Below are 15,234 nucleotides of genomic sequence, written 5' to 3' on the forward strand. Positions count from 1 at the left end.
AAAGAATTTCTCAGATTGACCGATTACGGAGAATGAGTTAATCTTCATATCAAAGGCCACATTGTCCCATTGAAGGTGAATGTCTTGTTTCGTACGCGTCGATCGATTGCGACATTATTTTCGACAAAAAGAGAAGTCTCGCAAGTTAATTTACAAAGTAAAATAAACACCCGCGAAGCTGCGATTTAGTCTTAAAAATCTAAAAGTAGTTTTTTTCAAAAATTACTCCGAGAACAATTCGTCACCATAAAAAATATTAAGCGCGGATCGCGAAAAACGAGAAGCGCGCGTTTCCCTCCGTATTCCGACGTGTTATCGCCGGGTGTCGACGTGAGGCTCAGGGAAAGAGATGGTTCTATTATAATAGAAGCATTCCCCTGAAAAAACGTCAGCGAGCGTGCACGCGCGGGTCTGGGTCCGGGTCCGAATCACGACCGAACTTATCGCTTCCTTGCCGCCTCTTACCTTGCGTTTCTCGCTCTCGTTCCCCACCCTGAATAATAAGCGACGAACAGCACTTACCGATATAAAAGCGAACTTAACGGGGGTGTCGGATCCAGTCGGTCGCGGCTACGTGTGTACGACTCAACGGTGGGAACCAAGCGGAAGGAGGGTGTCGGTGGCTTTGCATCCCTTTACGCCCGTTGAAGGCGAAAGAATAACCCTTTCGAGAACGAAGAGGCGCGAAAGGAATTCTTTTTACCCTGGGTTTTAGGGATCAACGATTGGAAAAGAGACATCATTGACACGCCGTTCTCCAAGGATAATAGATTCCTCTTAGGATGATTTCCGCGTGGAAAACGTGTTGTAAGTACGATCTCGTGTCGCGATCTCTTACACCTTTCAACGTGCCTGCTAATTAAATCTCTAATCGATTTAATATTCATCGATTCGAGCAGTTTATCCGATCAAGCATATTTTCCATATCGCGATGATCTTTGCAGCCGTGCGTGTAACCGCGATTTAGCGACAATCAGAAGCTGTATGTATAGCTATAATATTAAATCGTCGATCGTAACGAAAAGACATGTCGATATTTAGAACGCAAAAAGAAATTAATCGACAACATCGTTAAATATCGTTGATCGTTTCGCAATCTTTCGAGTGGGTGATTTGCTCAAAAAATTATCGCAATAAGTTAAATAATAGCAATTTGGAAAATCCAATTAATATGATAACAGCCGAGAGAGAATAACTCATTATCAACAATTTACATGGACACGTCAATTCGATTTTTTTAAACAGAAAAAGTTAAACAATTTTTTTGTAACTTATTGTAATAAAGAGTAACAATATCAAGTATTTTTATATTGTATAAAATGGCATTCAGAACAAAATGGTCTAATTGATACAATATGTCAACGTGTTGCGATATGAAAATAAAATTAATTTTCTCAAAGCTGTGACGCAGTTCTTGGCGTCTTCCCTATAACTTATTTTTTAAGTACAAACGCTTTGCTTTATAAAAATAAGTTGTAGGAAAGAAATGCAAAGTAGGAGATACTTGTGATTAATTGCAAAATAATAGCCACGCCGCAAAGATTATCGATCGCGACAAATTTTGATTTTTGCCAATCCCACTGTCACGATTCGTTAGCTTTCACGTTCGTCCGACTTTACAGGAAGTGCCTTGACATTAATTGCAACCCGTTCATTTGCCCAGATCACTTCTTAACGTTTACGCGCGATAGAATGTGCGAGGGATGCTCTTATTTATTAATGAAAGGCAACGGGGAATGAGCAAAAAGAAATTTAATTTTAAATGTTTCTTTTAATATAAGACTTTTAAAATGTTAATAAATTAATAATTAAAATTATCTTTTAATAAATATTTAAAATATCTTTATATTGTACTTTGCACAAGACTCAATCAAATGTAAATTAGTTTCGACAGATTTATACGTGAATTCGCAATTTTCACTTCACTCTCCTTTCCCTCCTGGGAGAAAAAAAATAACGCGATCGATTATCCGCGAACATTTTCTTTTGCTCGAGGCATAAGAAACAAATTTAACAATAATTTTCGCCACACGTGTTCGCTTAATAATTACTTAAAGACGTCAATTTGCAAGCGTCGTTTAATGGCTATCGTCCGTTTGCAAAATGCTTCAGAAATTCGCGAAGCTGATTACAGAAATTAAGTCGCGAGCGCGTGTCTCCGTTCCGGCCGCTATGACGGAAACACGAATATCTCGTTATGGTTTTGACAAATCAATGTCGAAAGAGTTGATAAATTACAGTAATGAGAAAGTCCAAGAAAAAGGACAGAAGGGAGGGAGGGAGGGAAAAAAAAAAAATTATTATCGGCAAGGCTTTGTCTCCGAGTATGTAGTTTCTACGAGATAAGATAGCGGCCGGCAGTAAACGATCAGCATTCTTTACAGGCAATGAAAACCAATTGTCATACGGCATTGTCAAATGCTGTCGATCGTAGTAAAGTGACAAGCTCATTTTTGCACGCCACATTGCACATATTTTACCGTAGATATCCGTGCAGTTTATTAATTAACGGCTGTAAGGTCACCGATATCGAGAGAAACCGCGTATTTGCCCATTGTACGCCGACAGCCACCATTCACGCCTACAAATCGAAGGTTTTGAACTGAAAAACCGATTTATTCGCCGTCCGAAAAAAAAATTCACGGTTTATTGCATTTTATTATATTTTATCATATCGCACGATTAAGATGATCACTCCCTACCGAAAAGCATCCCGATTGCAACTCGATAACATTTTTGTTAACAGTTTCATCTACATTTATAAATTAATAGCGACCGTAATAATTATCTGATCGATAAGCTTCGCTTATTGCATTCAATCAATCACTTTCTTTGAAATCTTTATCAATTTTTTGATCTTAATTGAAGTTGTAAATACTTTTGATAAGTGAGAAAGACTCGACGTTTTAGAATATCGGTAATTAACGCGGTATCGCAGACTGTTAATTGTTACTTACTATTTTGTTACTAGCATTATTTTTCATATTTAATTTTAATTTAAAGATTATTTTTAACATTTTTTTTTTCAATTTCAATGATAAATTTTCAGTTTTCTGGCGATAATTCTTTCGGTTTCGAGTTAAAGAATCAACTTCCTTTTATGCGGGATTACCGATAGAATAATATCTTTGTACAAAATCTCTGAACGAGAAACTTCCGACTTCCACAATCTCTTTTATACGAACGAGTTTGCTTTCGTGGTAGCTAATTGTGCGGATCGATGGAGTGTTTTATTTTTTGTTGAGCGAATATCGCGAAATTTAATCCCGCGCCCTCGTCCCCGCATTTCGGCGATTTTGTAAATCAAGAGAGATCGCGCGATCAAGTACGTATTGTGTTATTCCCCGAAGCTTGATCACTTAATTCTATTTGATTTTGATTTTGTAATCCGCTGCGAGTAAAGTTCAAGCTTATGCCAAAGATACATGACAAATCCAAGTATCACCCGCTTTGCTCGATTCTTCGCGACTACGATCGCACGAAAAAGTACGTAACTGATTACGAATTTTGACAGAAGCGAAGAAAGTCCTTATTCTGCGTTATATATATTTTTTTTTCTTCGTATTCATAAGATTTTGTAATCCGCTGCGAGTAAAGTTCAAGCTTATGCCAAAGATACATGACAAATCCAAGTATCACCCGCTTTGCTCGATTCTTCGCGACTACGATCGCACGAAAAAGTACGTAACTGATTACGAATTTTGACAGAAGCGAAGAAAGTCCTTATTCTGCGTTATATATATTTTTTTTTCTTCGTATTCATAAGATTTTGTAATATCGATCCTTGCCAAGATATCGATGTTTACACAATGTATCTCAAAATATAAATTAAGTAATCGGAACATAATTAAGTGGCGCGCGCACGAAAGACGCCGTTTGTCGTATCTTTGTGGAACGTGTTTTATCGTGGAATTCTATATTGACGCTTGATTAATAAGTAAACAAAAGATAAGCGCAAAGTAGTCAGGAATTAAAAATATCGAGAGGTACAGAGGCGTGTGCGAAGTGAATCGTGACGACGGCGCGAATTGCATGGTGGATGGTATCGCCGACGATATTCTCGACGATATGCTTTTTTTACTTGACAGAGAGAGAGTACAAATTAACAATACCGAGAATTAGAAATGATATCGTCGACTAGGTTTCTGATAATTTCATTTGCAATAATGAACATCGACGACGTAACATATACGTCGCTTTTTTTTTTTTTTTAATATAAAAATACGTACGATACAAATATGATATCAACCCTACGTAAAAAACTAGAAACTTAAATGCGGAGGTCGAGTGATCGCTGATTAAAATACATCGCGACGGGATGTGATTTCGTAAATCAAATTACGTAGCGTCTATTTCGCGGATAAAATTGCCGTAAAACGCGGCACAGACAAATCCCGCGGATTTACAATCTCGCGCGATTCGTGCGATTTCTGAAACCCTTGGGATCAGTACGACGACGTATTATAAATCACTGCGCACGTTGCTGTGCGTGTTGCGAATTTTAATTTCCGCCAATTCACGCCCGCGAAGAGACAAATATCGCGTAGATATACAGATTCGATAATGTTCTACTTTAATTGCGTTTTGAAAAAAAAAAATCCCTTTTAATCCCCGGAAATCTGTCAATCGATATTATTTTATTGTATTGAAATAATCGCTATATCTACCATGATGGTTCGACTTAATATTTTAGATATATAATTAAAGCGCGTCCAGCGACAAATCTGCGCGCTAAATGTCGATGCGATGTCATCGATTTATCACTTGTTGTCACACAGCGAGTAGTTAAGTACCTCAATATCAGAAGCAAAGTGCACATCTCGTGAGCTTTACAATAATAATTCAGATAGGACTTTCCCTTACGCCGTGCTCTCTTTCGATCACATTTTTCCTACGCTTTTACTCGAACATATCGTAAGTAAAAAAAAAAAAGAAAAAAAGAAATAGATGTATGCGCGCGTTTGTTAATTAAAAAAAAAAAAAAAAAAAAAAAAAGATTACACCTGCTAGATTACGTCACAATCAAGCTCAAGAGCTTAAAACCAATTATATAATATTTAATATCGATAATCGGCGAGAAAATGCTTAGTATAGTGTCGTAATAAAAAGATCAATTAGGGGAACGTTATTTTAATCGCATCGCGATTGCGAGATTTTCCTGATTTACGAATTAATCGAACGCGGCTTCTTTTTCTTCTTCTATTTTCTTTCTTTTTCCCGAAAAAAGGTAAATCTTTTCGACTCGAGAAATATTTCCTGCTCTCGCGAATATATTTTCTCGAAGAGTTACTGGGTCACTTCTCGCGAAAATAAGCCTCCTTTCCCTGCCGTACTTGAATAATTATTGATCAAGCTGATTTGACAGTTTGACAATCGTTGCGTAAAGGTGCGCGGAAAAGACGTGTGAAATTTTTTTGTGACGATAAGATTTTTGCAAGACGCGTGATACTTTCTTCAACCGTTTTTTTCTAGGACAAGTTAGACGCACTTGCGCGATTTCTTTCCCGACATTTCGCAGTTTGCCTCACGAGGAAAATTTGAGCGCGAAACTTATATAGCCGTGGAATTAACGAGATAACGAACGAAATCGCGAAAACTTTGTATTCTCGTCCATTTAACGTCAACGAGGGAAACGGCGTTTGCGGAAACTCGTTCTTAAATCTTATCCTTTGACTTTGTGTAAATCTTTCTTTTGAGATATTTCGCAGATAACATATTTATTAATCATTTGTGAGCGGGATTTATTCGGTTTGCAAGATATTGCCAGATTAATCAGCGCGTTAAGCGAAAAAAATGTTACATGGAGATAAGCACGTGTACGTGTAAGGCTGTAGGTATATTAAACGAAGGGAATGTAGTATCGGTGCATATATGGATGTAAGTAGATAACAAAGTTTTATTTTTAATCGTTTTAAGTGATGCTTTAATCGATATGAAAAAAGGCTTACCGTTTCCAGTAATAACAGTCTGTCTCTTTTTTTAGACGTGCTTTACTCTGATACGCGATATACGCAATTTCCTGCAAATACCGAGCTTCGATCTTCACTTTTGTCTCGAAAATGCGTTCTCGTACACTCGTGAGTAACGGAAATTCACAATCGGATAGAATTTTTACACGCGCGCCGTTGTACCGCATCCTCAAAGATGCCCCGTCGAAGGCATTAACGAGGAAAGTTCGAACTCGCGTACGAGGAAGGAATGTTGATTACCCGGTCACCTGTTTGAATCATTGTCACGATGTAGGTAAAGGCCAACCGAGAAAAAATCCCGAAGCTAAATTTACGAAAAGTCGCATCGTGACGCGTAACTCTACGTAAATATTTTAAGAGCCTCTTCGGAAAAAGTCGAAACGCTGACCGAATACGCGTATAACCGGAAAACGTGCTCGCGTTCTTTCAATCGTAGCGTTACCGAAACGTATGTAGATTCGTACTCTTCGCTAAAGAGAAAATGTTTAAGTGTGCTTTCGCGGCGAGGTGTCATTGCGTATGTTAGGACACGTGCGTGCGTACGAACGTGATCGCATCGCGGATGGACAGCCGCGGAATAGAAAATACGCGGCCGAAGGTTCATTCACCAAACCCGGAGAAGGAAACTGTGACCATCGAGAAAGTCCCGTTGTCCTTGCATCGTTAAAGTCGATAAAATTAGATTTCTTTCGCGACGCGGGTAAAATTTATCTTTCCCAAGCCGACTTTTATTCTTAAAAATTATTTCTTTTAAATACATAAAAGTAAAAGTCTTATAATCGTAGCCTAAAAATAGTACTTTTAATTAAGATTGAGATATATTTCTTATGAAACGCAGTGTCGTTATCACGAGATTTTGCCTGAGTCAACGACGATCAGAAGAACGGCGAAAGTAAACTTCTGTAAAAACTTCATCGCGCGAATGATTTATTGGACAACGGAATTGTAAAAAAAAAAAAGAAAAAAAAACATATATCGGCGATAACGGCATATAATCGGATAAAGAGAACAAAGTCACAACTGAGATAAGTGCACAGTAATCTAACAGTAAGCCCAGCAAAGCGTGAATCTTTACAAGTGACTTCTGTATGAGCAAACTTTACGAGAATTAACCCACCATATCCTAAAACCTTTCAGTCATAAATTAATAATATATTGTCTTCCGATTCAATCAAAGTGACATTAATGAATAATCAAAAAGAATCTTTTGAATGGAAAAGTTTTAAACACATTTTCACAATATTTTTCATTATCTACAGATCTTACGCAACACGTTACTTGTATCTAAAGTTACGAGTCACGGTAATTACAACTCGTCTCAGTTGATTAAGTTTTCGAAATGATTAGAGCTCGTTTTAGTTGGCTAAGCTTTCAGAAATGGCAGATATAACGCATGCAGAATTAACGAAATTATGATTACAGGTAACCACTTACCGCAACGATGGGTGTTCGCTATCATGGGATTTTTGGCGATTTTGAACGCGTACACCATGAGAATCTGCCTCTCGATCACTATTACGGAGATGACAAATCCAATAAATCACACCTTCACAGATGATACTTGTCCGGCTCAGGCTAAAAATTCGACAAAAGAAACAGATGACGTTGAGAGATACGATTGGGACGAATATACGCAGGTAAAAGATTATCTTTTATGCAACGTATTGGGGATTATTATATAATCTTAACACTTTTATACTTAAATATTATTCTTATCTCTACTTCTACGTTTTGCTTTTAATTTTTTTTCTCTCTTACCTTTTATACTTATTGCCATTTTTCGTCTCAGGGTTTGATCCTTTCGTCGTTTTACTGGGGCTACGTTATTACGCATCTGCCTGGCGGAATGCTGGCTGAAAAATTCGGCGGCAAGTACACCCTCGGCTTTGGCATGCTTTCGACAGCTATATTCACCCTGCTGACGCCGGAAGTGGTTGTATGGGGCGAAGCGAACGGTTTGATCGTGCTACGGATCCTCATGGGCCTCGGCGAAGGCACAACCTTCCCGGCGTTGAACGCCATGCTGGCACAGTGGACCCCGCCAGAAGAAAGATCGATAATCGGTTCGTTGGTATTCGCCGGTGCTCAACTCGGCACGGTCTTCGCCAACTCGATGTCTGGCTTAATTCTACACGATTATTCCTGGCCCGTGGTCTTTTACGTGTTCGGCGGTATCGGCGTGCTATGGTTCGTCGTGTGGGTGCTGGTATGTTTCAATAATCCGTCCGAGCACCCGTTCATCTCCGAAAAAGAAGTCAAGTTTTTGCACGAACGTATGAACGAACACACTCATACGAAACCACCGCCCGTACCCTGGCGCCACCTATTAAGCTCGACCCCCGTCTGGGCCTTGATCGCCGCTCAGGTCGGTCACGACTGGGGCTTCTTCACCTTGGTCACCGATCTCCCCAAGTACATGAGTAGCGTGCTCAAGTACTCTATCAAGATCAACGGCTACGTATCGGCGTTGCCCTACCTCGTCATGTGGTTCAGCAGTATAGGATCGTCTTGGTTAGCCGACTGGATGATCGTCAAAGGCGTTATGTCCCGCACTAACGTGAGAAAACTCGGCACCACGATCGCTTCCATAGGCCCAGGTGTCTTCATTATTGGTGCTTCATATGCCAGGTGTGACGAATTCCTGGTCGTCGCCTTGTTCACGATTGGTATGGCTCTAATGGGTGCGTATCCTTCAAACCATTTTAAATTACTACCTTAAAAAGAAATCTTAGAATTAAAAGTAATTCCTCCATTATTTCGACGTACATCTCTTATTTTTTTTTTTTTTTCTTTCAAAGGTACCTTCTATCCCGGGATGAAAGTCAACGCGTTGGATCTCAGCCCTAATTACTCCGGTACGCTAATGGCGTTGGTAAACGGAATCGGCGCCTTCACCGGTATCATCACGCCGTATATCGTTGGCGTAATAGCGGCAGACCAAACCCTCCAGCAGTGGCAGATCGTCTTTTGGATCGTCTTGGGGGTATTCATTGTAACAAACCTGATCTTCGTCTTCTTCGCCAGCGGCGAAGTTCTGCACTGGAACGATCCCGACTTTGTTATACGAGACCGAGAAGAAAGGCGGCGCAGAATAGAAAACGAAAAAATGGAATCGATGGGGAAATCATGATAGCGTCTGTTCAAGATGTTCCCGAACAGTATTCTTAACAAATCAGCCGGACTCATTAACAGCCACGAGATCTCGTGTATTTCCTTGATCGATAGACACATTCTCAAGGTCCGTCTGTCATTTCGCTACGGCTTTCGACCAAGATCTCACAACCGCGCGAGAAAGAGAAACCGCTTGAGAAAGGCGCGCGCTCGATCCCTGCACGCTTCTCGCGCGCAATCCTTGAATAGTAATTAACACGGCATTATAATCGCGCGATGCCGGAATGCATCTAGAGTTCAGTTCACGTCGGAACGTATCGCTCAATGCCCCAGCGACATTTACGCAAGCGAGCCTTTTTTCGTCACGAAAGGAACAACCGTAGGCTAGCAACGATTGTATATATTTGCGTAAGAATTATAAATGTATAGTATAAATTTTATTTAATTAAATAAAACCTTAAGATTGTGCATCTCTATTGATATTTTTAATAAAGACGATAATACTCGTAACGATAGCTTCTCGTCAACCGATCTCGGAGAACTTTATTATTTTTTCTTACAAAAGATCGTTTTAGTTACACTGATAATCCGTCGAGTTGTCTAGCAATATTTTTAACGTGGCCGTCATTCGGTAGTTCAGGATACAAAATGAGAAATTTTTATAAGAAATATTTAATCAACTTGTAAGTTTTCTACGTAACTGCGTTCGATGGCCAAAAATGCATTAAATGAGAAACAAATTGCCATACAAATCTCGTCTGTTTGTAAACGACAAACTTGAGCGTGCCTTATCGAAAAAGCGAACAAGTTCACATAGGTGCTAATTCAAAAACGGACAAATAATCTTCGCCAAGAACTTTGCAAATTTTTTCTTCGCCTTTCAATATCCGTAAAATGCTTGGCGTTACATGTTTGATGTTTTACATAACTGACAATGAGAACGAAACGATCATAAGAGACGATAAACGATAATATTAAAAGAAGGCCAGCGGAAATTTTTCGCAATTCCACCTAGGCGCAAACAATAAGAATCAATTAATTACACAAATATTCGATTAAAGAGTCGCTCGATTATTTATTCGAACGATCAGAACTAACGTAATCGTATATATTAAATAAATTAATTAATAAATTAATTAATTCATTACTACATTCCCGTTATATGTCTTATCTTTTATCGTTGTGAGTTTAAGATACAGATCTACAGTTGCACGCGTGATAATACGTCAATTGAATATTAATTTTAGAGTGGACATCTCACTTACTTTATTGCAAAGCGAATATATTAATTACACATCATATATGTAATTAATACACATAATCTCTATTTAATTATATAACGTGCGATGCAACGAAAAATACATGTAACGTGAAGTTCTGCCGTATCATAATTAAAAGCACTTATTTTTCGTTCGTTTAAGTCTCTGATCGGTCCCGTGACGTTTACAAGGTAAAATATGGGCTCGCGAAGCATCGCGTGCACCGTACATGCTAATTAAACAGGAGTTGGATAGCACAGCGGTCAATTCGCTCGTGATTACGGCACTACCCGATTTTTAATGAGCCTCGGCTCACACACAACGGTTTTTTTCCAAAGCAAAGAAGAAGGAACGCGTTGTACGCCCGATTAAATTCGCGGCCTGTTCGCCTCGTTCGTGAAAATAATAATTCGAGTTTCAAATTGAAGGCGTGTTTCACGCAAGGATGCAATTTGATACAAAAATTGCGCACGTCCCCGCGGCTTTAATAAATAAAAAAAAATATATATATAAAAAATTGCGTAAGCGTCGCGAGATCCACTTCGCGCATTTTATACACCGTGCATCTCTCTTCTCCTCCTTCTTCTGCTACACTCGTGAAATATGCGAGCGCGTATGTGTTATATATAATGTATACGCCAACGCGTTGACATTCAAGTACTTATTACAAAAGTGGAAGATAAAACGGAGATAAAAAGAAATAGAAATCAGCTGGCCAGCCGCTGATTCTATCTACACACATATCACAATTAATATATTTAAGTTTTTCTCGAATGAGAAGACATATATTGTTCCGGAGGTCGCAACTCATGCTCATCCTCATGATAATGTATTATAATAAAAAAAAAAAAAATCAATGATATTTTTTATCTCTGCCGCATTAGCGATAGCGAAGATAATGCCCGGCTTTGCTCGCACACTCGGTGTGCTCTACATATATGCGTAATATGAGGAATTTTATAAACGTAGCGTACCAGCAATATTCATCGGAACGGAATGAAAATGCCGAAGGCACGTATCGGAAATAATTATTATCATTCCGGCAATAATGTACATAGATGAAGAGGAAAAAAAAACAAATTTACGCGCGCTGCAACTCTCGCGCTACGTGGTTATGATGTTACAAGGAGACGGGAAGACGCTGATCGTCCAATTAATATTCATGTCATGCAGGAATTCTTCTACATATATTATAGCGAGATGCTTCTGATAATCACAGGCGTTTATCGCTCATTACGAATTAGATCACTAAGTTTTTTTTACCGTCGACGTTACATATTAATGCAATCGCATTCTTTCATTATATAATATGAATATGTGCACTTATCAAAATTCCTTATCTTTTATTGACGCTAGAAATAATTATGTTAGAAGAATACCGAGCACCTAATTAATCATTAAGCTATATATTTCCTAATTTTATTCCGGTCGGTATATTATACGTTTCACGTAATATTTGCTCGGAACGAATATATTAATCGCGTGCCCTTATTTAAAATTAGAATTGTAATTAATGAATTAATCTTAATAAGCGCATAAAAATCTCGCAGGTTATGTGCTGCAATTTGTAATTAAAAAATATAATATTTTACTTACAATCAGCGTGATTATTCGGCGGTGTTCCAACCTTTCTGTACCTTTCTTAGGTTTATTAGGCCAAAGTCGCATGCGATATTATCTCTTGCTTTCAAAAATAAAATCCAAAGCAATTATAATGACTCTTGCACCAATTTCATTACAAAGTATTGAAGTATTATTTTTTGAACGAGAACTACTAGTGGCGACAGTGCAGCTACAGAGAACAATTAACTTCTTGTAACATAACCTAACTCGTTCTTACATCTGTCATGCTTGAATTCAAATCGTGTGCGATGTTAGGCAACTTACCGAAGTCACCAGCGATCTTTGTGTCGCTCCCCTTCGTCGTCTTCTTCCACGTCAAACTCACTCGCGTCGCCGGTCGCCAAACATGAACCCAGGGTACGACGAAGATCTATCGGAGAATCGATTCTTACAGGCTCTTCGGAACGAACATGATCCTACGTTCCAACGGGCCATCCGGGAAGACTGGATCATCTGCGTTCCGCGCAGTGGTAGCTTCGCCAATCACACGTTTCAGGAGAGCGACATTAACGCTCACATTCTAGTTCCCGGTGGAGACCTTTCCATCGCTCGCTTCAACTGCTTGAACGGCAGAGAGATCTTGCTTGAAGACCGTGTCTTGCACATTGAACATGGTGACGCGAGCCGGTATTCCTCGCGATTGCTCTTTGAGGAGATTTTTTATAGCGACGATTTGCGTAAATATCGTGTATGGTAAGCTAATTCTCTGAAATTATAGTTCTGGTTGCTGGCTTGACGTTACTGTATCCCACAGGTGCATCGAGCGGCCCCTGGAGGCCAGAATGCATGTCTCGGATAACTGCGTAAGCGTGATCACAAATCTCCAGGAGGCTGTAAATTTTCTTCAAGCAGAACTGCCTGACAAGCAGCTGCGTGATTTCGAGACTAAGATAAAAGATTTTTTACTTGTTAATAAAAATCTGGAGGACAAGTCATTGCAGGCACAAAAGGATTTGGTACACCAACTGTATGCAGATTGCCTAGAGATACTACTGGAGAATGTAGAGTTAAAGGAAAGGGCTCCTAGTAATAAGCAATATCAATGGAACGTCAGAGTTTCATTAGAAACATATATTCTGTATACCTTAAGAGATGTACTGCTAAAATCGTTATCTACCTGTACTGTTACAGAAGATGCAAATCTAAACAAGATTATAAGGAACTTAGATGGAATTCAATTGAGCGATTTACGAGTACGGTCAGATTTACAATCTCGGATCCATGGGGGAAAGATAGAGCTGTCGCGACTAGATTACTTTGCGACTGTCCTAGGCAAAATTGAATGTCTGAGAAGAACGGTGAATTATGTATCGCGTGAAACGTCATCATCTGTCACATCGGACGATCTTTTGCCAGTGCTCGTATTCCTTGTCGTCAACGCTGGCTTATCAAACTGGACGGCACAGTTATACTTCATGAGACAGTTTCGTCTCTCCACGAGTTCTAGTTATGAAGCGGACGAGACTGGATTTTTGGTAACTTCTTTAGAAGCCGCAATTATGCACATTAAATCAGGAGTAACTTGTGGCGAGGACAAACGCATAAGTAATCTGGAAAAATATCAATTAACGGATCAGACTAAATATTCGTCTATTAATTATTTATTTAAGTGTATCGAGAACGGCAATTTATCCGAGGTAAAAAGATTCCTGATTTATGACTCATCCAACCAAGTCAGCGACGTTGCGCTTTGCCATCCTTTATGCACTTGCGCGACTTGCGAGCGAAATTGGACGAAGCAACGAGACTTAAATGCTTGCCCGAAGGACGACAAGGGTCTCACACCGTTGCATGTCGCCGTGCTGTGCGATCAAATAGTAATTGTAGATTTTCTTCTCGACCGCGATATAGATATAAATGCCATCGACTCGAATGGTATGACGGCTCTTCACTACGCCTGCATCAAGGGTCATCAGAACATCTTGTTGCTAATGTTACATGCAAGCGCAGATCCCGCATTGAAAGATTCACGAGGAAATACACCATTACATCTGGCGGTGGACCGCGGTCACGAGAACTGCGTCAAGGCATTGTTATATTTGTCGGAGCATATGAGAATGTCGGTTGACGTCAACACCGCAAATGATAACGGCGACACTCCACTGCATCTCGCGGCTAGATGGGGATATTGCACGATCGTTGATATTCTTCTAGAGTATGGCGCGAGTTGCAAAACGAACAAGAAGGGTCAAACACCTTTAATGGTAACATATAGTGCAACCATCTCTGAATTGCTTAAATGTAATATGATGTCGGGTAACATTTGCAACGGCGTTGCTTTGTCCCAGCGACGTTCCCTCTCTCAGCCTCATCAATCGGTGCCTTTTCAACAACGTCGTCGGACCACGTTGGAGAATAAAAATTTGTCGTATCCTAAAAACTATGCCAACGTGATGCAACATCGTATGATGGATAAACTGCTTGCTGCGATAACCGACGGTGATGTATGTCTGGCGTGTTATTACTTAGGATTAGAGATTTATCGCGAGCGACCGCCGAGTGCTCGCGCAAATTTGTGCCATCATCCTCTCTGTGACTGCGAACGATGCTCGGCGATCGGTGAGGGTAAGCTGGATCGAAAGCGAAGACAACGTGTGATCGCAATTAACGCTTCTAACAGTTTAGGCGAAACAGCGTTACATGTAGCAAGTACGACCGGACGCATCAAGATGGTGCAGCTTCTGTTAGATGCTGGGGCAAATGTGAACGTGATGACTAAATTAGAAGGTCGCACTCCATTACATCTAGCGTGTCTCAACGACCACGTTGACGCGGCAAAATTATTGTTAAACTGCGCAACTTGTGATGTAGATGCCAAAGATCAAAACGGCGATACACCCTTGCATCTAGCGACCGTTGCTAGCAACGTAAAGTCGGTTGGTTTACTGATAAGACACGGTGCATCTACCAGCACACGCAATCTGCAGAACAGAACACCACTGCAACAAGCGGAAGAAATACTGTACGCCGGTTTTTCCACAAATCGCGCTGACATACTAAAAATTCTAAAACAAAACTCGGTACAATCAGCCAGCGACTAGATTTTTATCTCTTCGGTTATTCCAGACGTTTTTTTCTTAATACCTCATAAATTAGTCAGTTTTCTTTTTTTTTCTTTTTTTTTTAATAATTATTAACTTATAATACTCTTGTAATTTTATTTAATACTCTATTGCCATGAGATAAACGAAAAATAATGTCCATTCAAGTATACTTTAATGTATTTAAAACTGTATAAGAAAAATCTTTGCACAGAGAAATGATAATTAATA

The 15,234-nt window shown here is 39.6% G+C and overlaps 2 protein-coding genes across 3 annotated transcripts; both read left to right on the top strand.

Moving 5' to 3' along the window:
* The first annotated feature begins 432 nt into the window (after positions 1 to 432).
* LOC139112440 (putative inorganic phosphate cotransporter) lies at positions 433 to 9,554 on the top strand. The gene is made up of 4 exons (XM_070673457.1): positions 433 to 807; positions 7,392 to 7,606; positions 7,759 to 8,650; positions 8,768 to 9,554. The coding sequence occupies exons 1-4, from the start codon at positions 783 to 785 to the stop codon at positions 9,097 to 9,099; spliced, it is 1,464 nt and encodes a 487-aa protein (XP_070529558.1). The 5' UTR covers positions 433 to 782; the 3' UTR covers positions 9,100 to 9,554.
* Positions 9,555 to 12,143: 2,589 nt separating this feature from the next.
* LOC139112437 (ankyrin repeat domain-containing protein 27-like) lies at positions 12,144 to 15,170 on the top strand. 2 transcript variants are annotated; one of them, XM_070673452.1, is made up of 2 exons: positions 12,144 to 12,655; positions 12,717 to 15,170. In XM_070673452.1, exons 1-2 carry the CDS (start codon positions 12,309 to 12,311, stop codon positions 15,001 to 15,003), a joined length of 2,634 nt encoding a protein of 877 aa, XP_070529553.1. In that variant the 5' UTR covers positions 12,144 to 12,308; the 3' UTR covers positions 15,004 to 15,170. The 2 variants fall into 2 exon arrangements, with proteins under 2 accessions (XP_070529553.1, XP_070529554.1); XM_070673453.1 differs by having other exon boundaries at positions 12,511 to 12,639.
* Positions 15,171 to 15,234: the final 64 nt, after the last annotated feature.

The sequence above is a fragment of the Cardiocondyla obscurior genome, linkage group LG28 (assembly GCF_019399895.1).
Source record: "Cardiocondyla obscurior isolate alpha-2009 linkage group LG28, Cobs3.1, whole genome shotgun sequence".
Lineage (NCBI taxonomy): Eukaryota > Metazoa > Arthropoda > Insecta > Hymenoptera > Formicidae > Cardiocondyla > Cardiocondyla obscurior.

Bases quoted from the DNA above. Each gene is read 5' to 3' on its own strand.
- LOC139112440 (XM_070673457.1), top strand. From the start codon at position 783: ATGATTTCCGCGTGGAAAACGTGTT. The intron at 808-7,391 runs GTAAGTACGATC...TTATGATTACAG, and splicing joins TTCCGCGTGGAAAACGTGTT to GTAACCACTTACCGCAACGA. The intron at 7,607-7,758 runs GTAAAAGATTAT...TTTTCGTCTCAG, and splicing joins ATTGGGACGAATATACGCAG to GGTTTGATCCTTTCGTCGTT.
- LOC139112437 (XM_070673452.1), top strand. From the start codon at position 12,309: ATGAACCCAGGGTACGACGAAGATCTATCGGAGAATCGATTCTTACAG. The intron at 12,656-12,716 runs GTAAGCTAATTC...TGTATCCCACAG, and splicing joins TTGCGTAAATATCGTGTATG to GTGCATCGAGCGGCCCCTGG.